Here is a 14471-nt window from a genome sequence, read left to right as displayed (position 1 = left end):
TGTGGTGTCTGTGGCCACTGTGAAGCGGGCATATTTACCACGTGTGAAGCGCAATCGATCTGAGTCGATTTTATGTGCGCTGTGCTTATGTGTAGAGATGAGCACTGCTAGTGGGCATTCTTACACGTGAAACACCATCGGCCGTGGCCGGTTGTGAAGCGCAATCGATCTGTGTCGATTTTATGTGCGCTGTGCTTGTGTGTAGAGATGAGCACTGCTAGTGGGCATTCTTACACGTGAAACACCATCGGCCGTGGCCGGTTGTGAAGCGCAATCGATCTGTGTCGATTTTAAGTGCGCTGTGCTTGTGTGTAGAGATGAGCACTGCAGTGGGCATTCTTACACGTGAAACACCATCGGCCGTGGCCGGTTGTGAAGCGCAATCGATCTGTGTCGATTTTATGTGCGCTGTGCTTGTGTGTAACGTTAGAGATGAGCACTGGTTAGTGGGCATTCTTACGACACATGAAACACCATCGGCCGTGGCCGGGACACCAGACAATACACTTTATTGGGGGTTTATCTGTGTAGCCGTGGGAACGACTTTTGTGTGCAGGCAAACGGGCGACGGAGCCGGTTTGTTGGCTGCAGAAAACACTGGAACAGTCACATTTCCTGGAACTGGACGAGCGAATAACTTTGGTGGGGGTCCGGCAACAGCGGGACTCATACACCGTCGTTTTCCCAGTTGTGCTAGGACGATTTCGGAGGCTCGGGTTTCAACTCAATCCTGGGCCGCGGGCCGCGTCTGGCGGGGCGGCGGCCAGACGAGAAAAACGTCAGAAAGCGTTAACCACGGGTGCCTCTCAGCAACGGTGAGAGACCATGTTACGCAGCGCTGACGCGGCTAGGCGGCGGCGAAAGCGCGGCGAAGCAGGTTTGACGTCTGACGGCAAGCTTTAGAGGGGAGGGCCGACTTAGCACGCCGTCCAGCGGAGGGCAGACATAAGTGGGCTGCTATCGCCTCTTCTGAGCAGCATGCGCGTTCCTGCTTTGGCGGGAAACGGAAATCAGAATCAGAAACCTCTTCCTCCTTCATGGCCCCCCTCGTCAGCGGCGTCGATGGAAGCGGTGGCAGACAGCGGCCGCTTTACGTCCGGAACAGAGGCTGACGAGGTCGATGAAGCAGGCGGGCGAACCGGCGAGCTTTGTCGGCTGGGGGAAGTGTCCGGGGCCCGCTGGGCACGGCGCTTTTTACGGCGCTACACCGCGGCGGGCGGGGGAGCAGTCTCAGTGAAGAAGGCAAGGCAAGTCCTCAGAGTCACCATTGGCATCTGCACGAGCCGTATGAAGGCATCTTTAAAAAGACGCTTTGCTCTTTTTAGAGAAACAGTGTGTATCGCAGCGGCGACACACACTGTAGATTATAAAGGATATAGGCGCCGGAAAGCGCAGCAGGAATGCACGGAAGGCGGCGTGGCCAGCAGCTTCAGTGGCTCGTCCCGCTGAGATGCTTGCAGTCAAACGGCGGCTTCTTATCCGGCTCCAGCGATGCGTGTGCTTCGCTTGAAGGATGAAAAATCAGATAATAGCTGCCTATGAGCGATATTTATAGGTCTAGACCACGCCCTTTTAGGCGGGAAGCTACGAAAAGGGCGCGAAGCGACGCAAAGGGCGCGAAATGCCCCCATTGGATCTGGCGTCGCGTCAGGCCTCGCTCTAATAGGCTGCTGCAGTTGCCGCAGAGCAGCCAATAGGCGCGCAAGCTGTTTCGCCTATGTCTGTATGCTGCTGCAACGCGCTTTACATTATTTCAAAATTAAGGATAATTTTTGGCTTCAATATCTCGCAGAAAAGGATTTTCCCCTAGCGTAAGATACTTCTTACGCAGTACTCGTTCCCTCTTGTAAGAGAACCCCTGTTATAAGGTATATTTAAAGTTTGTTTGAATTTTGAGTTTTTTTTATAACATGCAGTAGAAGATTAATAAGGCAAAATAAATGTTTTGGTTAATAAAAAAGATGTAAAAATAAATACTTTTCTCTTTACTGCGGAAGTAAATACACAAATAAGATAATAATAAATAAGAGGACATGTCAGGCATAGGGGGGCCTTGCAAAATTGACCGGAGAAGGAGGAGGGCCCTGCAGTAAAAAAGGTTGGGAACCCCTGTTCTACTGAATCCACAGTTTATGCCACATTCAGTGGTTGTGATGTTTAAAGTTTTATGGGATCATTTGCACTAAAAATTCCCTAAATGTTTTATTTAAATTTTATTTTATTTGTTTTTATTGCACTTTTATTTGTAAAGTTGTTTCCTCAATTAAAAACAACCAGGTTGAGATTTATATCCCCTTGTCTTTTTTGAATAACACTAGAATCCCCCACCCACCCCTGCTGTTCAATAAAAAAATTACTCAGTAAATTTTACTCAGAGTAAAATTTTAAATGAGTTACTTTTTACTTTTACTTGAGTAGATTTTTTGACCAGTACTTTTACTTGTACTTAAGTAAAATTTCATTGAAGTAACAGTACTTTTACTTGAGTAGCATATTTTATTACTCTTTCCACCTCTGCCTAGTAACAATGTCAATTGGACTACATTCACACTGCAGTCAAATGTGGCCCAAATCTGATTTACTTTTTTTTTTTTTTTGGCTCATGACATGAACAGCACAAACCACATGGAATCTGGTCTTTTCTATTCAATTTGTACCACTTCCATTATTTGTTACTAAATACAATATAGGTCAGATGTATTGCAATGTGACAACAGTGTGAACAGTCATATAGGAAATCATTTGACTCTTAGGTCACTCTAGATCAACATTTGTTACAATTCTGCACTCATGGGAGTCACTTCAAAGATTTTACATACCCCAAAGTTATCAAGACAGTTGCAAAAGTCAGTGGAAGTACACTGATGTACAAGCGAAATGAGGGCTTGAATTTTAAGTTTCAAAATTTAGCATTCTTCTGAGACACACTTGTTTTTATTTTTCATATTACTTCCACATAACTTCACTTTTATGTCCTCTGTGTTTATTTCTGTATGACAGCGTGCTGCGCAAGTGTTGCCAAGTCCACAGTTTTCCCATGGAATTGGGCTACTTTTTTTTTTTTACTGTTGCTATGGGTTTAAGCGATCCCATATTTCCCCCTCGGAACACAATTGGGCTAGTTTTGGACTAGTTTTGAGAAACAATTGGGAAGATTGTGCTGTGAAAACCTGGTAACCCTGTCCCCGTTTTTCTTTTGCACAATAGGTTCAGTTCAGAACCGTGATCTCTTCGCAGTGAAAATCTGGTATCAGCCACATTTAAAACAAAAATGTGAACAGAAATACAAAAAATTATTTAGAGAGCTCTGCTATTACATTCTATTAAGAGCTGAATTAGAGAGCTCTACAATTCAGTTCTTACTATTAACAATTATGATTAGAGAGCTCCTTAATGAAATTCTTAGTAAAATCTGAATTAAAGAGTTCTGCAATTACATTCTTACTAGTAAGAATTCAATTACACTGGGTAAATATTGGACAGAACATGCTGGGGTATTTTCACCCAACTGATTGGGTTAAATGTTTTTACCCAACATGCTGGGTTGTTTATTTAGTTCACCTACTGTTTAAATGTGGCTTGAAATGTGCTGGAAATTAAAAATCACACACAGAATTATAGAGCCAACAGCAATAATCAAAAGATGAACATTTATTATTAAGCAAGAACACCCATGGACAAAAATATAAGACAATTTATTTGGGTGAATACAGCATAGTTTACAATATTACATACTATTAAACATGTTTAACAATCATTTTAGAAATAAAAAATGTAACATTTAAATTTAGCATTTTAATTGAAGTTTTTTCTAATTCGTTGTGCCGGTGTGTCGCTGAAATCTAAGCCGGTGACGGGCTGCTGTTCGCTGGAGGAACTGCGAACCTCAGACCGCCGCCTCACGTTTCACTCGTAGATGAAAGATGCTGTGATTGACTCGATAACCTGCCCATAAACAAACAGTACTGAGATTAGAGAACACATTTTAACATCAACTTTAATTAAATTCAGTATTATAACGAATCAAATCAAATTACGTTATGCAAGGCAAAAGGTTTCCATCATGTGAAACAAACGACCACTGCTGAAGCAGTTGACTGACATCTCGCCCTTGTATGTTACGTTGTGTAAAATAATATACTTTACAACACAGTAAAGACTTTATAAATAAAATTAAATGTATACAAACCTTTATTTCACTAAAGAAGTGCACAGTGGTGGACCTCTCTTCTGTGTAGAGGACGAAAAAGCTGAACCCAGCAAAAAAATAATAATTTTTTTTAGAGTGCAGAAAAACTACCCAGCACTTGGGTAAAATTGCTAAAAACAACCCAATAATATGACCCAATATGCTGAACCCAGCATTTGGGTTAAAAAATAACGCAGCATTTTTTAGAGTGCAGAGAGCTCCACAGTCCAATTCTTACAAAATTACACTTAGAGAGCTCTTTAATGCAATTCTTACTATTGAACAATTGAACACTGGTAATATTTAAAGTCCCCCTGAAAAGTTTTTTGGCTTTTAGTATGAATATATTAGCCTTAAGATTATCTATAAGCTAGTGTGCTTCAAAACAACGACAAAATTCACGTTTACAAGATATGGGCATTCAAAACTTACAGTCTCGTCACTTCCGCCAATATGAGTCAACGATTTTGATGATATCACCGTGCACTTCAGTTTCTCATCAAACTTCTATCCAATGAAATGCTCTCTAGAGTCCATAGTGTCCCACCCCCTACACTATAAATAGACACTGAATCTGCGGCTAAGATCATTCACTCGTTTACAGTGTAAGTGTTTTCTGTTTGGTGGCATGTAGTGTGCATGTTGGCGATAGAGAACGATTCTGACAGTGTAAATGTGCTTTCCATTGGGGAAATGAGGTCTCGTTTCACATTGTGTCACGCGAACTGCAGCAGCGTGCAAAGTCTACTCTGGATTTGGCTCCGGTCCAGAGGCTCAATAACCCAGAGCAGATGTGCGATCGGCATGTATTAAACTCAGTGATGGGCAAGCTACTTGGAAAATGTAGTGAGCTAAGCTAACAGTTACTCTTCATTAAATGAAGCTTAACTACACTAAAGCTACAGCCTTGGGTAATGTAGCAAGCTAAGCTACAGCATCATGGCAAAAGTAGTTCACTACATCTAAGCTATTTTTTAAAATTTCATTTTTCTGTTGAACCAACATCATACCAAGTCAATGCTCTCTCAGTGATCAATTAAATTGTCAGTCATACAGGCATACAAGTTCAGTTTAATTGTTTATTTAACCACTCTTCCAAACCAATTTGGCAAAAAAAATCTGTATCATGTACAGGCCTGGATTTATCTCATATTTTGGGGGGTTGAATTCTTTCTTGAAAAAAATAAAAACAAAAAAAGCAATGGCACCAGTTTCACAATATTAAACGAATAAAACAGGGAAAACACAAAATTTGTACATAAAATAATTGTATACATATTATTGAATAACATAGTCTACAGTATATATGAATGGGTGTTCGTCAACTGATTGCATGTCGTCAGAGTTTACAGTGTTGACAGCTTCGTAAAAAAATAGCCTAATGGAAGCGCTGTAGATTTGTTGTATATAGCTACTAAAATATGACAGACCGCACAAAAACAGCACTTTAATTTGTTTGAACAAAGATAGTGATTGATTTCATGAATACAGGAGCCTGTTTTTTTTTTAATTGTCAGAATCTATAGTACATAACAAATACAAAAATAAAAACAAATCACAAACTTTTGCAGTCAAGACTGAATAAAAGACAAGTGTGGAATGTAAGCCAGATTTGGCCCAGAGCCTGTTACTATCTGGGAAGCAAAGCTAAATTCTATTGTAAATTTGTTAACTGACAGTAAGAATATATAAGTCAAGCGGCTATTTTCATTTGCAGAAGGTAAAACACATTAATGTAAATTGTAAGTCTTTGAGAGGAAAAATTAAACCGACAGGTCACAGCGGCTAGGCCTATAAGTCACATTTTATTATATTCTGAAATAAACAGGCCTACAGAGTAATGTTTTGACATTATTTCCCTCACTCCACAACAAATCCTTTAACTTTAATCTTATTCAGAACAGAACAATGATGAAATAAATAAATAAATACATTTGCCTAAACAATCCAAACCAAATTAAATGTGAAACTGAAAGTAGTTGGGCTTATGTAGACTACCTCTCTTGCCACAAATACAAATGTTTCCATATCTGCAATGTATTTGAAGCAAAATTATTATGCATTGGCTTAATTAAGCTTTGTACTTCATGCACGTCGACGGAAAATATCATGATGAGCAAAAATGTGCCACAGGACCGGTAGTCATGCTGAACTGCATGTTATACACACTATTTAAATTGACTAGTGTAACTTTGGGGTGACTGTGTTTTATTTTTCAAATGAACATAGTGTGCGCGTAAGACACGTAAAACACCAGCGCGACCAAACAGCTGAATATCATATTCTGTCATGTTGGTCATAGTAAAGGCATAATTTGCTACTGCAAAGTCCAAAGCAGTTTGAAGTATTCAGAATATTAGCAAAGATTATTATAATTCGTTTAGACTAGAACACGGTTTCATTCTTATTTTGCTATGGAACCTGGACGTTTTTGTTTGTTTGTTTTTACTAACGAACCGAAATATTTTGCCTTTCGCCATGAATTTGACACCCACTCTCTGCCCATCTTGTACTTCTGAGTTTGAGATCTTCCCAGAGCACTAGCCTGCTTCAAATAATAAAATCAAGGCGCCCATCACTAGCATTGCAGATTATAACGTTACAGTTTTCTGTTGCTATGTGGGCGCTCAGTTTTTTCTGACATTTAGCTAAAATATCGACAACAAAAGTCTCGACAACCAGTGCTAGACTAAGACACACTTTTCTCATATCTTCGAATGCAAAAAAAAAAAAAAAAAAAAAAAAAAACATTAGCCTTTATAAATGTACTTTCAATCAACACTTCTTTATTTACCTCAAGTCTGCAAACACGCTGAGATGCTTCAAACTGCGTGCCGCACTTCATTCACGAGAGAGGCGGGAGGAATAATACGGTTTGACTGACAGTTTAACGAGCCAATGGCATCACGAGGTTTAGTGGCGGTGGCGTCGCTTACTGACCCAGGATCAGTGATCCGTAGCAGTTATATTTCCGATTTGAGCTTAAAGTATAGAACAATATATAGCTTGTAGCTTTTGTTGACGCTACCGCGTTACTTGATCAAAATAATAGCTTAGCTACTGAAAAGCTATTTGATTCAGAAAACAGCGACGCTACCACCACGCTACTGAGAAATGTAGTTAAGCTAGTAGCGTCACTACTTGTAGCGACGCTACTGCCCAACACTGATTAAACTACACAGCCTCAGCATGATTATGATCACTATTTTGTTTTAGCAGGAGTTTCATATTGAATCTGTGGGGTAATTTATTAGTCTGTGGCTGTCATAAGCTAAGCTTACAAATGTGTCTTTACCGAGCTCTACGGCTCTGGCCCGACCAGATATAAATGGAACGCTATTGGCTATTCAAAATAAGTGGGCGGGGCTGGGACTTCAGTGGACCTTTAAGCTAAAACGGCTTGCCATATTAGTGGTTCTCAATTTTAAAAAGTACCTTGGTTTCTTCAATTCAATCAATGTCGATAAAAGTCGAAAAAGTTAGGAAAATAATCAGACTCTGGAAGCATCTGGAAACGCTGCTCTCTGTAACTAACCATAGCCATTAAGTGAAGTTTATAATGGAAGGTAATTAAAGGGTTAGTGCACTGACGTCAGGAAGACCGGGATAAGGACCGTTTCTATTCGCCAGTCACATACACAGGGCGGTCAAACTTGCGGGCTGTGCGCTGCTGCTATTTATGTTACACGACTTCCTGGTGAGCTTTGTAGTAAACTTTGTAGATTTGGACTGCTCTGAGTAAGGCTCTCCGGCAGCTCTTCGTAGTTTCTGTGGAGTAAATGGCTAAGCAAGCTAGAATGGAGCAGCGGGGTGAAAAGACTCGAATGTTCCACTACAGAAAACGAGACTGACAGCTGACGCTCATACTGACAGTACTTCAGATATAGAAACTACTTCGGAAATATGAATGTTTTGTACTGTAAGTATGAACATTGCATGCCACATGTTACGTTTGACATTTCACTATCATATTTACATATCACCGTGATTACTTTTGTTATATGACGTGTTTTTTATCAATCAGAACCTCATTGCTTTACATCTGACTAGAAGAAGTCTATCTATCTATCTATCTATCTATCTATCTATCTATCTATCTATCTATCGTCTGTCTGTCTGTCTGTCTGTGTGAACCGATAAAATGTATAGGGCTACCTTTTATGCAGTGTATATTGCTTTAGATAAAAGCGTCTGATACGGAAATAAAATAAGTTTGATGTTTTTTATACTTTTAATTTCAGATAATATTAATTTTAAGTCATGAAAATGTCTTTTTACCTTTTTTGTTTACAATTGAGGTCAAAAGTTTACAGGCCCCGTTTACCAAAATACGAGGAATCATACAAAATGCTTGTTAGTGTTTATTTAGTAACGTTACTGGTCTGAATAAGATGTCACATGAAAGATATTTACATATAGTCCACAAAAGAAAATATTAGTTTAATTTATATATAAAAAATGACCCAGAAGGAAGAACTATGCATTAAGAGCTTAGGGTGAATACTTTGAACAAAATGGAGATGGACACATTTTTCTTATTTTGCCTAAATATCATATGTGTTCATTTAGTACTGTCCTTCAGAGGCTACAGAAGATACTTACATGTTTCCCAGAAGACAAAATAAGTTAAATTTACCATGATCTTCAAATTCATAAAGTTTTCACCCCCAGCTCTTAATGCATATTTTTTTCTTCTGGAGCATCAGTGAGCATTTGAACCTTCTGTATTAGTCCCTCAGTTGTCCTCAGTGTGAAAAGATTGATCTCAAAATCATACAGTCATTGTTGGAAAGGCTTCAAATACATTTATTTTTATAAATTCAACTATCTTATTCAGGTCAGTACTAAACAAACAATAACATGCATTTTGTATGATCCCTCTTATTTTGGTAAATTAACATTAGGCTGAAAGGGGGATGTTAACTTTTGACTTCAACTGTATATATTAAATGCAGAGGCCTGGATCCAATAATTTACTTTTAAATTGATTCCCACACCATTAAACATAATGTGACTCAAGCATGTGCAAACTATAAACTCTAGACACCACATATAGAAAAAATTGTCCCAGATAGTGCATCCTCAGGGACATTATTCCTTTAAACATGCCAGATAAATGACCAATACAGTGTATATTTTTGTCTACCCATTATATACAGTAAATCTAATAAACATGCAATCTGGTTTCCTCACAGGAATGCGATATCCTCACTTCCATTTTATCTGCTGAAATCCATCATGAAGAAGAAAACCCGTCGCACACTAGATCAGGATGATCCTCTGTGCTGTTGCGAGTACATCGATCGTCATGGCGGACGCAGTCACATGGCAGCATGTTGCTGTGACTGTGAGGATTTGGATGAGGCTTGTGACAGGTGAACACTTTAAATTCATTGATTTCTACTTGTATGTTTAAATGAGTATGACTGATTTTTTTATTTTTCAGATGGATGACAAAGAAAACTCAAAATCCAGACTCTCTGTCTCGGGTTATGGCCACAGTCAGTGATCGTCTGCGGGTGCCTTGGATATCCGGAGCCCGACAAGTTGATATATCAGTGATTCCTCCACTTATTCTGCTTCCTGTTTTTTTGCACATCGCAGCTTTGCACTACCTGCTGGGTATTTTAGTCCTAACAGCTGTTCCCATCATGATCCTGTGGTACTACTACTTCACTCACCGAAAGAAAGGACGCACGTTATTCTTTCTCAGCCTTGCGCTCTTCTCTCTTTTCTACATGTTCTACCTCTTTATCACTCAAGTCGTTCCTCAAGGTGATGTGAATCATTTTCAGATGGGTGCTGTGACGGCGGGGGTTGCTCTAACGGTCATTTTCCTCATAATCACTAAGAGGGGGCCGGGATATGTCAGGCCTCAACTAAATGACACTCACAGTACAGTGACCTATCACAAACCTCCACCTGATGTGGATGCCGCCTATCTAAATGGAGCACAGCACCAGGTGGTGATCGCCAATCGTGAACAAACTGATGAATCTGGGACAGAACAGCAGGGTGTTCAGAAGAGGAACTGGTGCGCAGTATGCAAAGTGGTGCGCCCCCCGAGAGCGGGACACTGCAGGATTTGTGGAGTCTGCATTCTGCGTCTGGACCACCACTGTGTCTGGTGAGTGTGTTTATAAAGCACTGCTTATTCAAGAGGGTCCATTTATTACATACAGGATGTCTGAATACTTTATAAATAAAAATACTTTAAAAATATATATTAAATATAGTTTATATTTTTAATTATATGTCTTTTTAATAATACATCATTAGTGAGAGTCTAATGAATCATCAAAAATAACAAATATAAATGTCATTATTGTAGTGCTGTCAAATAAATCACGAAAAATCACATTCAAAATAAGGTTTGTGTTTACACAGTATTTGTTTATGTACTGTGTTTATTATGTATATATAAATACATACACATGTATATGTTTGGGGGAAATATAAATGAAATATATTGGATTTGACAGCACTAATACACACACACACACACACACACATAAAAAAAATCCAAAATCTTTAATGTTGCTAAAATAGGGCTTATTTTCATGCAATATTTTGCATGGCCATCGAACATACTTTATTTTAATGTAAGTGCGCATATGTCTAAATACTAGATATTGTATACTGCATCGAGAAGTCTTATCCGCATACGTTTATCATTGTACCTTCCCAGAAACAGTATCCCTAATTTAATGAAATCAGAGAGTTACCAGAATTCCTGTATCAGTTAATTTAGTTCATGCACTATGCACTGAATATGCTCATTTTTATGTTGGAAATAATCCAGGTAATCTCAGAACATTCTCAGAATTAATATGCATCAGTCAGACTTTTTTGTGTTCAGTGCAACTGTAAAATATCTTGTTTCTCATGTAAACATATGTGCAATGGAAACATTGAGGTGATCTCACTCTCTGCATTCTTCTGTCTCTGTGTAACTGATATGTGAAAATGATCTCCAGGTCTCAGTTCGGTGTCTTGTTTGTCATTTTGGTTTGTGTTAGGATCAACAGCTGTGTGGGGCAGGCCAATCACCGCAATTTCCTTCTGACACTTGTTTTCTTCCTGCTGACGTCGCTGTACGGGATCAGTTTGGTTCTTCGAAGCGTGTGTCCCGTTCAGAATGTAATGACTGCACTGTTCTACTGTCCTGACGTCTACAACCAGTTCAGGTGTGGATCAAAATACTCACAGAAATGCTTTCTGTTGCACTTAATTCAGTTGGTTCTGGCACTTTTTGCAAACCCATTCACCACCTCTGTTCCATCCAGTTCATTAGTTATTCATGGGAAAAGTCACTTTGTTGCTATATATATATATATATATATATATTTATTATTATTATTATTATTATTATTTTTTTTTTTATTTATTATTTATACAGTATATATTTATTTATTATTTATACAGTATATATTTATTTATTTATTTATTATTATTATTATTATTATTTTTGATTTAGTAAATTTGCTTTATTTATTAGTAATTAATCAATCATTTATATTTTTCTGTTTTAATTAAATTAAAATAAAATAATTAATAAAAATATCTCTAATTTTTCAGTTTTAGATGTTTATATATTTATTTTGTATAATTTGTGTGTATAGTTTTCTTAGTTAATTTGCTTTTAGTATTGTTTTAATTGTTTATAATTTTTTCAGTTTTAGTAATTATATATATTATAATTTTGTGTATATATAGTTTATTAGTAGTATTTTGTTTTATTTATCTATAACTTTTCAGTTTTAGCAATTTATAATATATATATTTTAATAATTTATGTGTGTGTGTTTAGTTTTTATTTTAAGTTTTCTTTGTATTAAAAGTTTTAAAAATAAATTTAATTCTAATTTTTTTAATTTCAGTTATCAAGGCAACATTTTTATTTGTTTATATATATATATATATATATATATATATATATATATATTTTTTTTTAAGTGTTTTAAGAAATTAGCTTTTTTATTAGTATTTTTTGTTTTAATTATTTCTCTTTTTTTTAGTTTTAGTAATTTTTACTGAAACTGAAAAAATAGAGAAAAATTATTAAAACAAACAAAACAATTTTATTATTATATATTTAGTTTTTATTGACATTTTTTTTGTATTTCACTTACAATTTTTACATTTATTTTTTTTAATCATGTATTTATCTACAATTTTTCCGTTTTAGTAGTTTTTTACATACATACACACATACATACACACACACACACACACACACACACACACACACACACACACACACACACACACACACACACACACACACACACACACACACACACATATATATATATATATATATATATATATATATATATATATATATATAATTTGTATTTCAGCTTTTTCTAATCATTTAAAATTTTCACTCGTTTTTTTTTTTTTTTCAGCTTGATCTCAATTAACAAAAACATTCTTAATTACTTTTAATTTGAGCTATATGTAACAACACCAACATTGGTTTTAACATGGTTTAGAATTCTTTACCATGGAAAAAACACACAAATCACCTTTAAGTTTTGTTTCTCAAGTTCACACAGCTTTAATATGACTTCATAACAGCATTTTTAGTATTTGGAGTATTAATATTATAACACGCTAATAAATAACCCACTTTTCTGTCTTTCTCTTCATAGCTCTGCTCTGTGTTTCACCTGTGCCTGGTACAGCAGTATCGTGACGGGAGGTTTGCTGCACCTGCTGCTCTTACAGCTTATCAACGTCAGCTTCAATGTGACCGAACGAGAGGCACGTCTGGCTCTGAGAGAGAAAACCGCTCGCAGCCGTCTCTGGGGTCTCATCGTCGACACCGGTGTTTACTCACGAGGCTTCCGCAGTAACTGGATTGAATTCTTGACCATGAATAAAGCTTCAGAGCCATCAAACCAAAAACCATCAGACCTGGTGTAGAAGTCCCTTCTGATGGAAAACAATCAAACTGGTCTTTAAAGTGAATTAAACTCATATATAATACAGTGAAGTAAAATGTTGTGCAACATAATGCCTTCAACATCCATTCCAGAGTCAGTTTTATGGCTCTAAACATTGTGCTCAAGACCTCATCAAGAGTCAGTCGAATTGTGTGGCTCACTAGATGGCAGTGTTGTAGTGTTACATCGCTACCGCTGTGTTTCAACATCAAGTACAACATTACTCAGGTGTGGTTAGTGTTTACACAACTTAGATTAATATTATGATATATTGCATTATATTTTGATTAATATTAAGAATTAATTAATGAGAACAGATACGTATTAATATATACATTTTCCTCCATATATTTGTCATTTTTAATCAGAGGGAACTATAGAAGCCTGTTTCTTGATTTTTTTATGCAAGTTTACATCTTGCAATTTCTGACTTTTTTCTCAGAACTGTGAGATATAAAAGCACAATTGTGAGTTATAAAGTCAAAATTGCTAGATATAAAAGTCAGAATTGTGGGCTATAAACTCACAATTGCGATAAAATATAGTCAGGATTGCGAGATACAAACCGGCAGACTTTTTTTCTCACAGTTGCGAGTTTGTATTTCGCAATTCTGACTTTTTTTCTCAGAATTGTAAAGTCCAGTTCTGAGGAGAAAAAAGACTGATATTGTGAGATAAGTTGCAATAACCTTTTTTTTAATTCAGTGGAGGAAACAGGCTTCCATACAGTTCCAACAGTTAATATAAATGCAAGTTATAATATTTTAGTTATAAATTCATTATTTCAATATTTTAGTTATAAAGTTATAAATTCATACACTAGTAGTCAAATGTTTTTTTATAGATTTTGAATGTTTTTTTAAAGTGATCTCTGCTGCTCACCAAGCCTGTATGTATTTGATCAAAAGTACAACAAAAACAGTACAATTTTGAAATATTTTTGCTATTTAAAATAACTGTTTTCTATGTGAATCTATTTTAAAATGTAATTTATTCCTGTGATTTCAAAGCTGAATTTTTATCATCATTACTCCAGTCACATGATCCTTCAGAAATCATTCTAATATTCTGATTTGCTGCTCAAAAAACATGTTTTATTATTATTATTATTATTATTATTATATTGAAAACAGCCGAGTAGAATTTTTTAGGTCTCTTTGATGAATAGCAAGTTCAGAAGAACAGCATTTATCTGAAATAGAAATTCTTTGTAACATTTTGAATGCCTTTTATGATCACTTTTGATTCATTTAAAGCATCCTTGCTAAATAAAAAATATTAATATTAAAAATTATACTGTCAATCTTTTCAATGGTTTAGTGTATAAAGCT

General features: G+C 36.6%; 1 protein-coding gene and 1 long non-coding RNA gene across 2 annotated transcripts; both read left to right on the top strand.

The window, feature by feature from the left end:
* Window positions 1-7806: 7806 nt before the first annotated feature.
* On the top strand, window positions 7807-13525 carry zdhhc23b (zDHHC palmitoyltransferase 23b). Its single transcript, XM_073831078.1, has 5 exons — window positions 7807-8108; window positions 9385-9564; window positions 9636-10316; window positions 11209-11376; window positions 12847-13525. Exons 2-5 carry the CDS (start codon window positions 9428-9430, stop codon window positions 13118-13120), a joined length of 1260 nt encoding a protein of 419 aa, XP_073687179.1. The 5' UTR covers window positions 7807-8108; window positions 9385-9427; the 3' UTR covers window positions 13121-13525.
* A 113-nt stretch (window positions 13526-13638) lies between these two features.
* On the top strand, window positions 13639-14177 carry LOC141300554 (uncharacterized). Its single transcript, XR_012341998.1, has 2 exons — window positions 13639-13907; window positions 13945-14177. It is a non-coding gene; the product is annotated as an uncharacterized lncRNA (long non-coding RNA).
* The last annotated feature ends 294 nt before the right edge of the window (window positions 14178-14471 follow it).

Source organism: Garra rufa, chromosome 24 (assembly GCF_049309525.1).
Source record: "Garra rufa chromosome 24, GarRuf1.0, whole genome shotgun sequence".
Taxonomy (NCBI): Eukaryota; Metazoa; Chordata; class Actinopteri; order Cypriniformes; family Cyprinidae; genus Garra; species Garra rufa.
Note: the sequence above shows the minus strand (reverse complement) of the source record. Positions and strands in the feature narration are given on the sequence as shown.

Bases quoted from the DNA above. Each gene is read 5' to 3' on its own strand.
- zdhhc23b (XM_073831078.1), top strand. From the start codon at position 9,428: ATGAAGAAGAAAACCCGTCGCACACTAGATCAGGATGATCCTCTGTGC. The intron at 10,317-11,208 runs GTGAGTGTGTTT...GGTTTGTGTTAG, and splicing joins CTGGACCACCACTGTGTCTG to GATCAACAGCTGTGTGGGGC. The intron at 11,377-12,846 runs GTGTGGATCAAA...TTCTCTTCATAG, and splicing joins GACGTCTACAACCAGTTCAG to CTCTGCTCTGTGTTTCACCT.